The sequence below is a fragment of the Formica exsecta genome, unplaced genomic scaffold, assembly GCF_003651465.1.
Source record: "Formica exsecta isolate Colony F162 unplaced genomic scaffold, ASM365146v1 scaffold1056, whole genome shotgun sequence".
Taxonomy (NCBI): Eukaryota; Metazoa; Arthropoda; class Insecta; order Hymenoptera; family Formicidae; genus Formica; species Formica exsecta.
The window spans coordinates 182,319-197,174 of record NW_021848396.1 but is presented as its reverse complement, the minus strand read 5'-3'; the positions used below and the strand labels follow the sequence as shown (position 1 = coordinate 197,174).

The 14,856-nt window shown below is 32.6% G+C and overlaps 3 protein-coding genes across 5 annotated transcripts in view; 1 reads left to right on the top strand and 2 right to left on the bottom strand.

Moving 5' to 3' along the window:
* Positions 1 to 584: 584 nt before the first annotated feature.
* Positions 585 to 6,490, bottom strand: LOC115233813 (neuronal cell adhesion molecule). 3 transcript variants are annotated; one of them, XM_029804416.1, is made up of 6 exons: positions 6,107 to 6,490; positions 4,774 to 5,067; positions 4,390 to 4,580; positions 3,942 to 4,071; positions 3,357 to 3,515; positions 585 to 2,293 (listed from the first exon to the last, which is right to left on the bottom strand). In XM_029804416.1, the coding sequence occupies exons 1-6, from the start codon at positions 6,150 to 6,152 to the stop codon at positions 2,130 to 2,132; spliced, it is 984 nt and encodes a 327-aa protein (XP_029660276.1). In that variant the 5' UTR covers positions 6,153 to 6,490; the 3' UTR covers positions 585 to 2,129. The 3 variants fall into 3 exon arrangements, with proteins under 3 accessions (XP_029660276.1, XP_029660284.1, XP_029660291.1); XM_029804424.1 differs by having other exon boundaries at positions 3,375 to 3,515; positions 6,107 to 6,489; XM_029804431.1 differs by having other exon boundaries at positions 585 to 2,288; positions 3,375 to 3,515; positions 6,107 to 6,489.
* Positions 6,491 to 6,555: 65 nt separating this feature from the next.
* On the top strand, positions 6,556 to 9,155 carry LOC115233807 (endoribonuclease rege-1-like). Its single transcript, XM_029804404.1, has 6 exons — positions 6,556 to 6,687; positions 6,805 to 6,878; positions 6,957 to 7,339; positions 7,438 to 7,834; positions 7,995 to 8,198; positions 8,577 to 9,155. Exons 1-6 carry the CDS (start codon positions 6,631 to 6,633, stop codon positions 8,779 to 8,781), a joined length of 1,320 nt encoding a protein of 439 aa, XP_029660264.1. The 5' UTR covers positions 6,556 to 6,630; the 3' UTR covers positions 8,782 to 9,155.
* The window catches only part of LOC115234030 (DNA excision repair protein ERCC-6-like), a gene marked incomplete at its 5' end in the record, with an annotated part of 7,178 nt that continues 1,460 nt past the window's right edge, over positions 9,139 to 14,856 (bottom strand). The window contains 13 exons of the mRNA XM_029804735.1: positions 9,139 to 9,661; positions 9,924 to 10,731; positions 10,936 to 11,139; positions 11,239 to 11,349; positions 11,625 to 11,774; positions 11,872 to 12,066; positions 12,313 to 12,627; positions 12,835 to 12,989; positions 13,331 to 13,458; positions 13,660 to 13,812; positions 14,030 to 14,159; positions 14,330 to 14,407; positions 14,496 to 14,809. Coding sequence (XP_029660595.1) covers positions 9,507 to 9,661; positions 9,924 to 10,731; positions 10,936 to 11,139; positions 11,239 to 11,349; positions 11,625 to 11,774; positions 11,872 to 12,066; positions 12,313 to 12,627; positions 12,835 to 12,989; positions 13,331 to 13,458; positions 13,660 to 13,812; positions 14,030 to 14,159; positions 14,330 to 14,407; positions 14,496 to 14,809 — 2,896 coding nt within the window. The remainder of the gene's footprint in view (positions 9,662 to 9,923; positions 10,732 to 10,935; positions 11,140 to 11,238; positions 11,350 to 11,624; positions 11,775 to 11,871; positions 12,067 to 12,312; positions 12,628 to 12,834; positions 12,990 to 13,330; positions 13,459 to 13,659; positions 13,813 to 14,029; positions 14,160 to 14,329; positions 14,408 to 14,495; positions 14,810 to 14,856) is intronic.

Here is a 14,856-nt window from a genome sequence, read left to right as displayed (position 1 = left end):
TGAATTGAATCGACTCTACTGCTACGTCAATTATCTTTTTTTCATTTCACAGAAATTAAATACAGCAAACTGAACGTTGACATTGAAATTTTGCGCGTATGCATGAAACACAGTGTCTTTGTGTTGCGTAAAATGTCCAATCGCTCACAATTACAGTAAAGATTTATTCGCAGCTCTAATATGGTAGCATTATTCAAAATATGTATAATGTGCTCTATTTTCATCTTATTTAAATATTAGAGAATTAGGTGCGCTAGTGATTATTGAAATCTTATTATTGCACGCGATGCAAGCAAGTTATTACATCTCGCGCATCTCGTAGGCTGCTATATGCCGGATGATTCACTTCTATTCATCTCATTTCTTTCGACAACATCATAATAAAAGAACGTCTAACAGACTTTCCTAGTATGCAATCGATTTTTTTCTTAACTAGAATCTTACATCAATCTAATCGTCGTCAAAAAATGCTGCTTTCGAAGTGAGACACCGTGAATTACTCTGTCGTACGGTTTATTGTACTTGTTGCAACTCATATGATTTGTACAGTTATCTGCCCGTTTTTTTCTTTTTTTTTTTCTTCCTTTTTAGTCGCTGTTTAGGAAAATTTGATTTTTGCGAATCAAAACGCGTTAGCCAGTAAGTCGTAGACACAGTTGTAGTTATTAAAGTGTAGCTATTAAAGTGATGCAGAGGCAAGTTTGTGCCGAAGGTGTGCCAAAGCAATATTATTCGCATTCCTCGAATAATCGCATCAAGACTAACTGTGAAAAATATCGATAAAATCTAACATATAAACGATATCTCAATGTATACTATTACTACGATATTAAAACGGATATTCTTCCATATCCCTCCAATTCTCGAGATTTTTCCACAGAGAGCACATAACGAGCACATATTTACAAAGACAAAAAAATGTGAGATATATCTACACATATATTTATAATAAATAAAACAAAAAAAAGAAGAGATTTTTCACGGAGATTCCTAGAAAGGAACTTTCAACGACTTGTGCACACCTTAAAACGGCAGTAAATTTGTCATATCATACATACCGTATGTACGATTCGATTGCTTAAACGATAAATGAGCATTAAAAAAAAATCTTAATACTCACACATGTGTGCTATTCACTCATTGCGATGATTTTCGAAAAAGTAAAAACAATTGTAAAATATATCTTTCTTTTTTTGATAATATCGATTATTATGATTTGTGATTCTCTTTTCGAGTTGTTTTAAATTATATACCCCCTTAGAGGGTTACAGTCTTACTACGATTCTTTTGGCTCACAGGAGTTCCACTTCTTTTAAGCTCGATCACTATGAGCAATCATTATCTCGTCGAGAAACTATGCGAGAAAAAGAGAAAGAGAAAGAGACAGAGACAGAGAACGTCCTGTAGTAAACATCTCCAAAAAATCTATTATCTCATCTCGCAAAGAAATCTGATGTGAAGTCTTACTCTGGGTTTTGAACACTTCATTGTTGGGCGTCGTACATCAGGGATCGAACAATAATAAAATTTTTTTTTCAATTTCTTCCGTTTCGGCACAATAAATTTTTCGTTTCTATAAATCTAAAATCATAATATTTATTTTGCAAGGAAGATATATCTCCCGGTTCTCGAAAATGAGCTTTATAATCGATCTAAATTACACTTTTTTTCATCACTGTATATAAAAATCTTATTTACTTAAATTTCATCCTTCATTTTTCAAGAATAACGATGATTTTCTGCGAATATCTTAGAAGAATTCTTAAAATCGCATTGCAAAAACTCTACGAAAACCCTTTTAGAAAAAACCCGGTTCTTTCGTTCGATCTCTGATTGTAACGGGAAGATCGAGAAAACTAGTGGGACACTCGATGCTATCGATGAACTCGAAATAACCCGAAATTCCCAGCATATTCTCCTTTCGCCGTTAAATCGCTAAATAGTCTTGCATCTTAGTGTATCGACTTCGTCGATCATTATTTTTTCTTTTTTTCTTGTTTTTTTTTTTTTTAAACAAACTCGAGGCCTTTCCGATAAATTCGGTTGCTTATGTTCGAAACGACGTGAAAAACTGCATCCAATTTACTTACTTTAGAGCGGAGCGAGTCTAAGCTAAACGAAAAACGACGCTAAAGCCGTCTAGGTTGCACAACGCTGTTGTTATTGAGGCGGGTGGTCGTCTGATTGTTGAAGTTCTCATCTTGCGGTACGTGCTCGGTGCGCTCGTCGAAAAATCCCGGATTCAGAATGATGTTGGGAACGAGTTCAATCACCTCCTGCTCCTCCAGCTGCGCTGCAATTTCGGAACGGAGATTAATTTTCATTGGCCTGGGCCACGGACCTTATTAGCTTCTACCCTCTCCCTTCACCGGTTTTTCTTTGTCAGGTATCGAAAAACATGTCTTTTACATCTCGGAATTTTGTTAATTGTGTGTATAGTCTTCTCACATAATTTCCAATTATTTTATTGACAATCTTTGTTTATTTGTAACAATGTGATTCTGATGCCAATCGTTTGCCTGACAAATGGACGTGCTACCCTTGACCTACCTCAAGATTGCCGAAGATTGGTCTTATCGGTTACTCAACTAGATCATAAAATGCTTTCTATGACTATTATAATATCTACTATTCATTGCACTAGATTATTATCGGCAGGCATTATTGTATCTCATTAACATTATACAGTACATTATAAGTAACATCTAATCGGAATAGCAAGAAAAAATATACGTATTCGTAAAAAAGTTAGTAACCAGACAAGTGAGAATCTGCGGCGAGAAAAATTCCATCGAGAAGTTCAAGATTTCATTCCAGTGAGTGCTATATATCATATAAAAGATAGAAATGTTAAATAGATTAATATTTGAGTGCTCATTTTTAGCGTTCGGTGCGGCGGCTCGAAAAGTGTTGTATTAATATAATTGATGAGGAGATCTGTTTAAATGCTTATCATACTTGTTAGATGCTGAACCTAATGAAAAGTTTGCAAGTGCTTAGAGAGTATATAGAAACGAGATATTATATAAAAGTACTGATAATTTGGAAGAATATGGCTGTGTATGTCGCGTAATAGAGAAAAAGCTAAAGATCAGAGCCATAGATATAAGTCAGCTAGCCGGCTAAGATTGCTAATATTTCTGTTGGATAAATAGTGAAGAATATATAGTTCTTTAGCTAATTTGCACGAAGGCTTCTATGAAGGAGAGAACAACCCTCTGAGAGAATCGTGCTTCTCAAAGGAATGAGCCATAAACGGTACGATCATCACCAGCGGAAAAAAGTAGTAGTAGTAGTAGTAGTAGCAGCAGTAAAGAGACAGAGTAGAAGCGGAGAAGCTCTTACGGTATGGTTACCAGATAGGAAATGCTTACAGGGTGCCTTGCACTCGCGATACAGTAGGTAACAAGTACCTAAACCAAGAATCATAAGTGTGCCCATCACAATACCTACGGCTGCCACCCAGACACGCGTATCAAAATTCTCTACGCCGGCTAAAAGATGTCGGGCGAGTTCTGAAAATTAGTCGCATAATATAAAGATATATTAGTTTTTAGTTCAGATACTGTACAAGAAACGTTTAAATAGAAAAAGTGTATCTCTTATAATTTCTAAAAGACACATTATACACATAGAATATCCTAAAACTCATAAAAATAAATAAAAATAAATCATCACTCATAAAAAAAAAAAGATGTTTTTTTCTTAAAAGAGAGCTACAAGACTTTTAATCACTCTAAAACTATGAATATCATGATATTCATGTAAGCAACATACTTTTTCTTTTTAATTTTTGTATTTTTATGTAATTTAGAATGGCAGCAAAAGAGTTCCATGACAATATACAAAGTTTAAAACTTTATCCCAGTAAATAGATCTCTATAATACGATATAGCCGTGCGATTTAATTATATATTATAAGAGCAATTGCAACAAAATACCCAATTCTTCTACGCTGTGATGCGTATGACCCTCGACCTCCACAATCTCTCCTCTTCCCAACTGATTGGTTGCCCACACTCGAAATGAGTATGTAGTGTTTGGCACCAAATGATACACGTCGATTTGTCTCTTTAAAATAATGAAACACTGGTTAGTCTTAGTTTGATTAGTTTCTTTTTATAAAGGATGGAATAACTCTGTAATGCTATGTCACAAAGTTTCATTCTTACATATATTTTTTATCAATATCTTTATATATATAAATTTCTTAATATAAAATAAATATGCACATATAATGTTTTTCAATAGTGTTTCAAATAATGTTATACTAAACACACTGTTGCAATAATTGCAATATTATATAACGTTATCGACTTATCTCGTCCTATCACGCGTTTTCCATCCCCGTTTTCTATTCTATGGTTTTAAATAATTTGGAATATTTACAGAATTTGGAGGAATGTGTGTTGGAATAATGGGCTTCCACTCTTCCGGTTCTTCGCCTGCAACTGGCTTCAAACGATATTCGGCAGTGAAGTCTATGATAGGGTAACCGCCAGTACCAGCCACTTCCCATAGAATGTTAGCCAATATCGTGGATGGCTTGACCCACACATTGTGCAGGGCTGGAGGAGGTGCTAAAAGTATTTTTTCATTAAACTTAGAATCCATAACTAAAGTTTTATATTATTAAATTGTTCAAATTTTCCAGAACAAATCTAAAACTCGAATAATTTACAGCTGATATCTTTTTAATAGACAGAATTTGAAATGTCGCTATTTGTTGTACGTGATTCATTCACAATATTGCAAACAATTGCACGAACGTACTTCTAACTTCCACGTTGATTCTGGCTTTCACAGCATCGCGATCGTCGTCCAGGGTGCACGAATAATTGCCAGCATCATCCACGCTGACGTTCAATAGCTTCAGCACGCCATTTGGCTCGACCTTCAGCCGTTCAATCTGTCCATCCTCTCGTCCTTCTCTTATCCACATCACTCTCGCATTCGATTCTTCGGAATGCGAAAGAATGCTTTCGTCGGCGCAAGCCAGCTGCAGGTCTCTACCCACGTCCACGGCAATGTGCCGCATCGGTACCACGGCCCCTATATCCTGCCATCCTGCAAATTCATAAATAAATGTCGTGAGATTATTCATACTTATTGTATGGTTCTATTAAGACATATCAAGAAAATTGACTTGTGAGTTTGAATTGTATACTAGCTAGCAGAAATCTGAATTTGATTCCTTTCTCAGAATAAATTTATAAGCGATGTGAATGTATATGAATAGATTGATAAACAAATTTATTAAGCCTTCTTAGGAATGATTACTCTGTTAAGCACAAACAAGTAAAACATATTAAAACGATCCCAATAGAGATATAACGCAAGAGAAACATAAGTTATGTTTAATAAAGACATTAAAAACCTAAATTAGAAACTGTATTTTCTAACTATACTTAATGTTTTAAAGATATATGTTTATAGAATTGTGCTCTGAGATTGATTCGTCTCAAGCAGCAAAATTCAAGCACAATTGAAGCAAAATCATAACGCAATAACTAGCTAAACCAAATACAGACAGAATATCTCGTAACAAATTCCAGTCAGAATTTTTAATCAAACTATAGTTAGATAGAATAACTAAAAAAGTATTACTTTGTTTCAGTTGCATTTTCCGCGCTGTTATTTCCTTTTTTTCTTTCTTTAAAACGTGAATATTTACATATACATATATACAATTATCTTATTGTAAAAAAAGTGCATAAAAATGTAACTGAAAGGAATAGACTTATAGACGTTCGTGTGATTTTAATCTCGAACGCTTTACAAAAAATAACATAATGATATGTAATAACGAGTCTCGTCGAGGACGCGGCAGGTGATTCTACCTGTACTCTCTACCAATACTTATGCGACGGTGACGCAAATGGCAATAGCAACGGAAACGATGCAAACGACGGAGAGCAACAACGAGATAGTATCTTTACATAACTCGACCCTGAATTGTAACGATCGTCGACGCTAATATGTACTATAGCCGGACATGGATCGCATGATCGTCGTGAATAGGATCGCGACGTTATTTCTCAATCCCGGATGCATGTATCTCTCTCTCTCTCTCTTCTTCGTGGTTATAATTCGGCAAAGTACTTACTTGCCAGGAAGAGTATCAGCAACGGCAACAATTTGCGTTCATCCATTCTGCCATAATAAGACGAGCGAGCGAGCGCGCGCGATTCCCTGGTGAAGCGTTATTTGTATTACGAGACTCTTCTCGACCGCATTTCTCGCCGATCGATTGCTCTCGCGTGCTTCTTCTTCGCAGCCGGAGATTGCCGGAGATGCGTCACTTATTGTTAGCGTCGGTCGCTACCGCTGTCAAACATCATCGCGGTCCGTCCGCCGTTCGTTCTTCCACCGTTTGTCACTCTAATAATGTCACCAATACACACTACGCACCGCTTGTCACCCGTCACGCTCCGCGGAACACCGCCCGTCGCCCGTCACCTGTCACCCGTCCGGCGCGCCTCGCTCATTTATTGAGTCGCGCTGGTGGCTCCCCCAAGCGGTCGACCATCTGTCGGTGTTATCGTTTGCTTTATCATCTGTCGAGACGCGATCAAAGACCATATGGAGTGTCTCGCCATCTTTCCCACCGAGTTATGACAACGATTACATATGCGTGGAAATCTGCATGGATGCAGGATGTATGCAACGAAAATGATGAAAGTATCTGTAAGTTTTGATAAATGTTTTGAGTATCGAACAAATATTTAATCAGATTTTTTTTAACTTGATTTATTTTACGTGGTTTCTTTTGCAAAATTTAAATTTACGATGACTGACAACCAGCCTAGTAGAAGGAGAAGGAAGAAAAATCCAAAGACAGAACCTTATCAAGAGCTAGTGAACTATTTGAAAAAAAGGTAACAATTAACGCGATTAAATGTCTATTGAACAATGTTAAAGATTGATAATTGTGTTACCAATCAAATTTGTGTTAGCCCGGGCGAGCTAAGGAAAATACGTAATCTTGTCAACAATGAAAAGTATGAAAGAAAAGGGGTATTGACTCGTGGAATGCTGCACAAGTTGGATGAACAAAATGCATTGTTTTCTCTGAATAGAGAATGTCCTTCGCGGAATAGTGTAATCATTATAAATGACAGTGATAATGAAACAAGTGGAAAAGAAGAAGAAGACGCTTCGCTCAGCATCATCGAGTGCAGTCCAACAACATTACCCTCATCTTCACAGCGAAAATCGGGAAAGAAAGAATTGCGGAGATCTCTTAGACAAAACAAAAACAGATCGTCAATAACACTATCAAATTTATCCATTATACAATCATCGAGTACACAATCTTTAAGCAATGGAGAAAATATAGGTGAATCAATTTTTTTCTTTTTTTTTTATTAGGAAGACTGTGTAATAGAAGAATTTATTTAATTTGATGCTATTCTAAATCATACTTGTCACATTTAGCACCGTCACCAAAAGAAGACGATGTGATTGAGTTATGGTCTTCTCTCAAGAATTCAACATCAGATACATATGAGAGAAGTACGACGTATTGTGATGATGAGACAAATGAAAGAGTGAATTTTGTGATAGATACAAAGCCAGACCAGAAAAATCTAGAATATCTAAAGATGGATACAGAACCTGTACAGAAGAGACAAAAACTGCGTCACAATTTTGATAAAGTTACATTGTCACCATACAAGAAACGAAAAAAGAGACAATATTCAATTCTCTCACAATCTAATGCACAATCCCGTGAAAAAAAAGCAAAGACAATTGTATCTGGTGAACAAAATAATCCAGACTCAAGTCATAAATTAAGAGAGATAATTGTCGATGGATGCAATGTGGGGATGGCGTATGATCCTTTTTTTTATCTATTTTAATGACAAATTTCCTTAAGCTAATGTTATGTGTGTGAATAATTATATAAAATTATAAAAAGTATACACTTGCAATGTAGTTTTATACATTTTGTTTTAGTTGTTATTTTAAGCGAAATACATTTTATATTTTAGCCATTCAAATCATCGGATGTTTTCTGTAAAAGGCATCCAATTAGTGGTAGATTATTTTACAATAAGGGGTCATGCTGTGAAAGTTTTTTTACCAAACTATTTTCGAAAATTTACGTTACTTGAAGAGTTATATAAAAAGGGTGTAGTTGTTTTTACACCTAGTCGCAACGTCGAGGGCAGACAAATTACACCTTATGATGACCGGTAAATTTGCCATACATCTTTATTATATAAATAGAAAAACTATCTGTGCATAATAAGATATCTTTAATCATTTAGTTCATTTTTTTGTAATTAACCATATATAATATGAAATCTATTATGTAAATACATATTTTTACAAAAATGTTAATTATCAATTACAATACTTATACAAAAAACAACTTAATCTTGCTAAAGAAAAATAAGTTTTTACATATAATATTAAGTTATAACAGATCTTTGCTTTTTTGAAATTATATATTTATTTATATTTTATATACAAATAACTCTTATAATTTTAAAAGTTTATTCTTATTTATTATAATGCTTCAAAGCCATAATGAAAAGTTGGATTGCAAAGCCTTGCCTCTTTCATTGCAGGTTTATTTTGGAATATGCGACAGCGTGCAAAGGAATAGTGATTTCCTCGGATCAATATAGAGATTTGTATGAGGAGAAGCCAGAATGGCGCGATACAATCTTGAATCGTTTGTTGACGCCAACTTTCGTCGGGGATTACATCATGTTCCCAGAAGATCCATTAGGCAAGTCTGGACCTAATCTGGAGACATTTTTGCGACATTGATAGAATACTTTGTTATAAAATGTATTCTGAGTAAGCTAAGTTGATGATATTGGACCAAACAATTCAGTCCTGTTGTCAAAGAAAAATTACATTTTTGATATTGTAATTTTATCTCAAATACCTATACTCTATCTGTTTTTCTTTATGTTTGCTCAATATATATCTTTTTACGCTAAACTAATAAATTAATAACTATATAATAACAATGTTATTTTTTTTATCATAATAATATTCTTTTTGTAAAATATCCATGTATTCATGGATATCCATATTATGAGATGTATATGAATTGAAATACAGAGAGAATTAACAGATAGAGGTAAGATTAAGTTGTTTTGTATATAAAGCACATGAATAAAATATATTGAGATATATATTATTTTGGTAAGTAAATATATTTATACAATAGGGATAGTACTATAATACATTGTAATATTATAAAAAATAGTTTACTTTTTATCAAAACATATTGTTTAATTATTTAATTACTACATATTGTTTAAGTATTTAATTACTACAAAACACATGCGAAAAAATTTTGTTTAAAAAAAAAAATGATTATAAATCTTATTACACACACACACTCAGATCACATACAGTTTTTTCACAGCATTTTTTTTGTAAGAAATGCAAAAATTGCATATATATATATATAAAATTAAACTTATAGAAAAAAAAGGGAAAATAAATATGCAGAGTTGGCATTATAAATTATTGTGTCTATTCTACGCTGGTCTCCAGCAAAATTTCCCTGATTGACGGACGAAATTCATGCTTTCTTGCGCCGATTCACGTGCGAAACGCTGCAACGTGTTCTCGCCGTCGCCGTTATGACATGCATTCGATAATACTGCTTCGTGTTCAAAGGCGGAACTGACAGCTAAAACAAATACAAATAGGATTCTATATGCGTAATTTTTTTTATAACGTTTAGTATTTAATAAAAATATTAAATATATTGCAAATATTATATGTGACTTTTATATATTAATAACAACATTTAAACTTGTACATGAATGAATGAATGAATGTGTGTTGAATATACTTAAATTCAACACATTCATCTAATTATTAGATAAAGTTATAAATCAAATAAGTACACTCTTAAAAAAATATATAAAATATAAATATATTACACTTACTTGATTTGGTGAATAATTTTCTCAATACGTAATCATCGTCCGTAGTCGAAATCGATTCTTCCTTTTCATTAGAATGTCCTAGCCGGCGACCTATCAGACAAGAAACACGCTCTCCCTCAAACATTGCGGAAATATTTCTCTTGTCCGAATGTGAATCTCTTCTATGCTTCTTACGTTTACAAACAGACGGTACATTATGTGAGGTGACTTTATCGTCATTTAAAATGGATTTATTTTTCTTTTCCATGGTATTATCATTGATAGATTTTATTGTAACTATAGTTTGCTGATTATTCTCGTTAAATGTATTCTTATTTTCTACATTGCTACTCCTTTCGATATCCGCATCTGAATTCGTATTCGAATCTTCATTATATCTGGCTGGAGATTTTGATATGCTCATTAGATCGCAAGATAATGTTTTGTTCACAAATATATCATTTTTCGTAGTGAGAGTCTCGGTGTGTTTCGAATTATTATTTTGTTCATCATGTTGTTTTCCCTCGCAAATACTATTACTTGCATACTTATTTTTGTCGCATGTTAATCTTACATTCGCGCTTATTTTTTTGCTGATAGCTGAAGCTAATCTTTTCATCTGTTCGATCTTACTGAGAGAAAAGCCGATAGATGCGGGCATTAATTTGGATTCTCTAAATAAATGGTCAGATTCTGAAGACTTGCCATCTATCGGCTCGTTTAGATTAAATAACTCTACCAAATCTGTTGTTTTGAATAATCGACGCTGGCGTGGCTCATCAAGAACTTTGTTCGAAAGTAATATTTTAAAGATCTGTCTATGATACATCTGAAAAGAAAAAATTGTAAAGAGCTCTCTTTATTATATTACATAAAATAATATAATACAATAAAAAGAATATATATGTAGAACACTGTTTTTAAAATATGTTTATTCAAATTTTATATAGAAAAAGATATTTCAATTATAATAACTAATTATATATAACATTTTTATAAGATTCGTAAAATATGATAATTAGTTGTTGCTAACCTTTTCTTCAATCGTACCAGCGGTAATTAGCCTGTAAACAGTGACTTGTTTATTCTGGCCTATTCTCCATGCGCGTTCCCTCGCTTGAGCATCCGTAGCTGGATTCCAATCCGGATCGTAAATGATCACTCGATCCGCACCGGTTAGATTTACTCCCAGACCTCCTACGCGTGTGGTCAGCAAAAACACGAAATATGACGAGTGCTTCTCGAAAAAAAAAAGAAATTTGTTAAAATATTATAATAGAAATGTTGCTTATTTCCATTACACAGAGATCAATCTTTCCACGAGCTTAATGCATACAGTATTAAATGTGTGAATCGTTTGTTGTCGTTGAGACATAGCTGTTGTCCCATCCATTCTCAAATAGGTATATCCTTCGTGTTGCAATAGACACTCCAAAACGTGAAGCATCTACAAAAAAAATATAAGTTGCAATAATTTTATTTTTTATATTACATAATTAATAATATATTTAATGACATTATATTTTTATCTATATTTTTAATTTTAAAAATTGCGAAAATTAAAGTATACTTTTGTAAAAAATTATATCATTCTAATGTGAGACATAATATTTGACTATCAAAAGACATCTTCTTTATATGAGCATTTTAACTTTCGAAATCTGACGAATATTTTTCAAATATAAAATCTATTTGTTTGTAATGTCCAGAAATATCATTTACCTGCCTTCCCTGAGTGAAAAGTAACACTCTATGTTGTTGTTTATGCCAAATTTTCAAGAGAGATCGAACCACATTCATTTTTCCAGCGCGTTTCCAGTAACCGAATTCCTCTAACTGTTTTTCGGACAAAGTGATATCTTCATCTGAATCCTTAAATAAAAGCAAGATTTGTAAAGTAAATTGATATTGTAAAGAATTAATTAATTCTTATTATAATACAGTTGATAGGGGGAAAGGGGGTTCTTACGAATTCTCTGGTGTACAGAAACAAGTCTGGATGATTGCATATCTTTCTCAATGCTGACAATGCGATAAGAAATCTTGCTCTGTATCTTCCAGTATCATGATTATTTTTCTCATGTAAAATAAGGGACACATCTTCCGAACATAGATACTTTTTATATAATTTTTTCTGCTCGTCCGTTAAGCTACAAAATAACACCTGAGGAAGAGAAAGTAAAAAGAAATAATTTATTTTTATTCAATTAAGATATATGTATATAAATAATGATAATTCCATATATATATGTATAAAAGACAAAGTTCACAAAATGTTTTCCCAAAAAATAATCTGTAATGATAACAAAAAAAATAAATATATCTAGAAGAAAGATAAAAAAATGAAAGAATAATAGTATGTGTCCATAAAAAAAGATAGGAAATTTATTTAGAAAAAAAATGCAAAAACCTGCTCGTTTTTCTCCGGCAAAGTGAGATGATGCTTCACATCGTTCTTCGTCCTTCGGAGCATGTAGGGCATGATGGTGTCTTTCAGCATAGTGGCTACTTGGAGAGCCATGGCTTCCTGTAATGGCGTAGCATTTGCATAACCACCACGTGTTATGGGAGTTGCGCAATGTTCCAGGAATGCAGGCAGAGTGCCCAATTTACCAGGTAAAATAAAATCGAACAATGACCACAGCTCCTTCAGAGAATTCTGCATCGGACTGCCACTCAACAGCAATCGATGCGGTGTCGAGAATTGCTTCACTGCACGGCTTACCTGCGAATCAATCGTTCGTTCTATTGGTTATTATGAAAGATATAATTTAATCGATACAAGCAATACTTGCATCTCTTTTACACACAGACAATTATTTGTTAAATAAGCTAATATCATAAAACAAATATAATAAATAAATATATATATAGAAAATACAAAAAAAAATGTATACTGAGTAATTTCTCCCAATCTTAACAATTAAATCACCTTTGCTTGCGGATTACGAATCTTGTGGCCTTCATCGAGAATAACATAATGCCACTGATTGGATACGAGCAAATCTTTGTGCCTGAGAACTCCATTGTAAGAAGTAACGAGTATTCCGCCGGTTTGCAAAGATTCTATCAGACTTTCTGGATCACCTGGATGAGAATATCATGAATATGATATGATTCTATTCTATTCATTTTTATAATTAATACACTGTTGAATGTTATTATTTGCTTCATATAAGAAGTATGAATACAAATAAATATAATGGTATAATTAATATATGTATAAAAATTATGAACACAATAAAACTTATGAAATTGAAACAATTCCTCCAAATCTTCTTTTTATATTGTGACAACTTCACTTTTATTCCGATAATAATGTTTTCAAGAAGAGCATTAAAATTTTTTATTAAAATTCTTTAGTAAAATTAATTAACAAATTCTTAGATTATTATAAAATTGATCTTTTCTGATGCATTTACACTTACCATTGTAACCCCCAGAATGGTGAAGTACAACGACTCTAAAGAAAGGCCACCAATCGTGAAAATGTTTCACCCACTGCTCCATTAAAGTAGCAGGGCATACAACTATAGTCGGTCCTAATCCCCTGTATCTATCAATCATGCATGCAATATTTATTTTTCATTACATATCTTTATATATAGATGATAAGATAAATAACAAAAACAAAATAATATAGACATGTTCCTTTTTTCCTTTTTTTCGAGAAAATAATATTCTATAGATCTTGTATGAATTTTACATCATGTACAATTAAAAAACATGTTTAAGTTAAGATAAATATATTTAATACCTTCCATTGTGAGAGAGCAATTCACTACAGTCCAAACCGGCGAGAAATGCGATAACTTGCACAGTTTTTCCTAATCCCATCTCATCACCCATCAAGCCGCCTAACTTACGACTATGTAATTCCCAGAGCCATTGAACGGCGACCCTTTGATACCTGCATAAATAAAACATTTATAGATAGAAAAAATGTATTATTAAAAAAAATCATTAATCATATATTAATCCAAATTGTCAAATAAAATTAAATATTTATATATAATAAATAGTAAATAAATAACTAATATAATAAATTTAAATCTCTTTATCCTTCCAGTTGTATTAAATATACGTACTATATATATATATAATTACTCTTAATGTATATATTTTACCTGTATAAGTTTTCCCAAATACATTGTGGCACTTTAAAGATATCATTAATTTTGTGCATTGCTTCATCTTTAGGATAGCATTCTGTTTCCATTCTTTGCTTGAATATTCGACTATCTCCGTCGTCTTGAGCTAGACATATTTAAAAAAATAAATGAGATTAATATATATACAATAATAAAGAGTAACACAAAATAATAAAAATAACAAGATACATGTAATAAGAAATAAAATAATAATAGGAGTAGAAATATGATAAGTTAAGAAAAATACCAATTTATTGTGTAGTAAACAATACATACTTCTCTTTGTGCGTATGTTTCCTGATTTAGCCGAAGTTTTCCTCTTTTTGGATACACATGATACTTTATATTCTGCATCTAAAAAATATTTTGTTATTTTAATAAAAATACAAATATATATTTCTCAAGTTTTTCTTTTATCAAACATATCAAATATTATTATTACCTGAGTCATCATCACTAGGAATGTATTCGCTTTCAGAACTATTGTCTACAATTCCATTTGTTATGTTTGAGCAACCTGCCTCATCTATAATTTGCAGAATATCATTTTTTCTATTCTCAGCTTTAGATTTTTGGTATCTTTTATTTGTCTTTGTGTCAATACTGGATAATTTTGTTTTTTTGGCTGGTACTAAATGATCTTTGTCACAAGGAATCTTAGATACTTTCTTCAATTTTCTTTTTTGCTCCGCAAGAATAGCTTGCTGCTTGAAATACTTTTCAAGGTCTAACAATTGAGTGCCTTTATTGGTACTTCTAGAAATACAAAATATGAATATACTTTTTAATCTCTCTCTATATAT

What these genes read in the sequence shown, in the direction of transcription:
- LOC115233813 (XM_029804416.1), bottom strand. Translation starts at nt 6,152, where the DNA reads ATGGATGAACGCAAATTGTTGCCGTTGCTGATACTCTTCCTGGCAA. An exon ending in GCTGATACTCTTCCTGGCAA is followed by an intron (nt 5,068 to 6,106) that starts GTAAGTACTTTG and finishes ATGAATTTGCAG; the next exon opens with GATGGCAGGATATAGGGGCC. An exon ending in CACACATTCCTCCAAATTCT is followed by an intron (nt 4,072 to 4,389) that starts GTAAATATTCCA and finishes ATTATTTTAAAG; the next exon opens with AGACAAATCGACGTGTATCA.
- LOC115233807 (XM_029804404.1), top strand. Translation starts at nt 6,631, where the DNA reads ATGCGTGGAAATCTGCATGGATGCAGGATGTATGCAACGAAAATGATG. An exon ending in GGATGCAATGTGGGGATGGC is followed by an intron (nt 7,835 to 7,994) that starts GTATGATCCTTT and finishes TTTATATTTTAG; the next exon opens with CCATTCAAATCATCGGATGT. An exon ending in ATTACACCTTATGATGACCG is followed by an intron (nt 8,199 to 8,576) that starts GTAAATTTGCCA and finishes CTTTCATTGCAG; the next exon opens with GTTTATTTTGGAATATGCGA.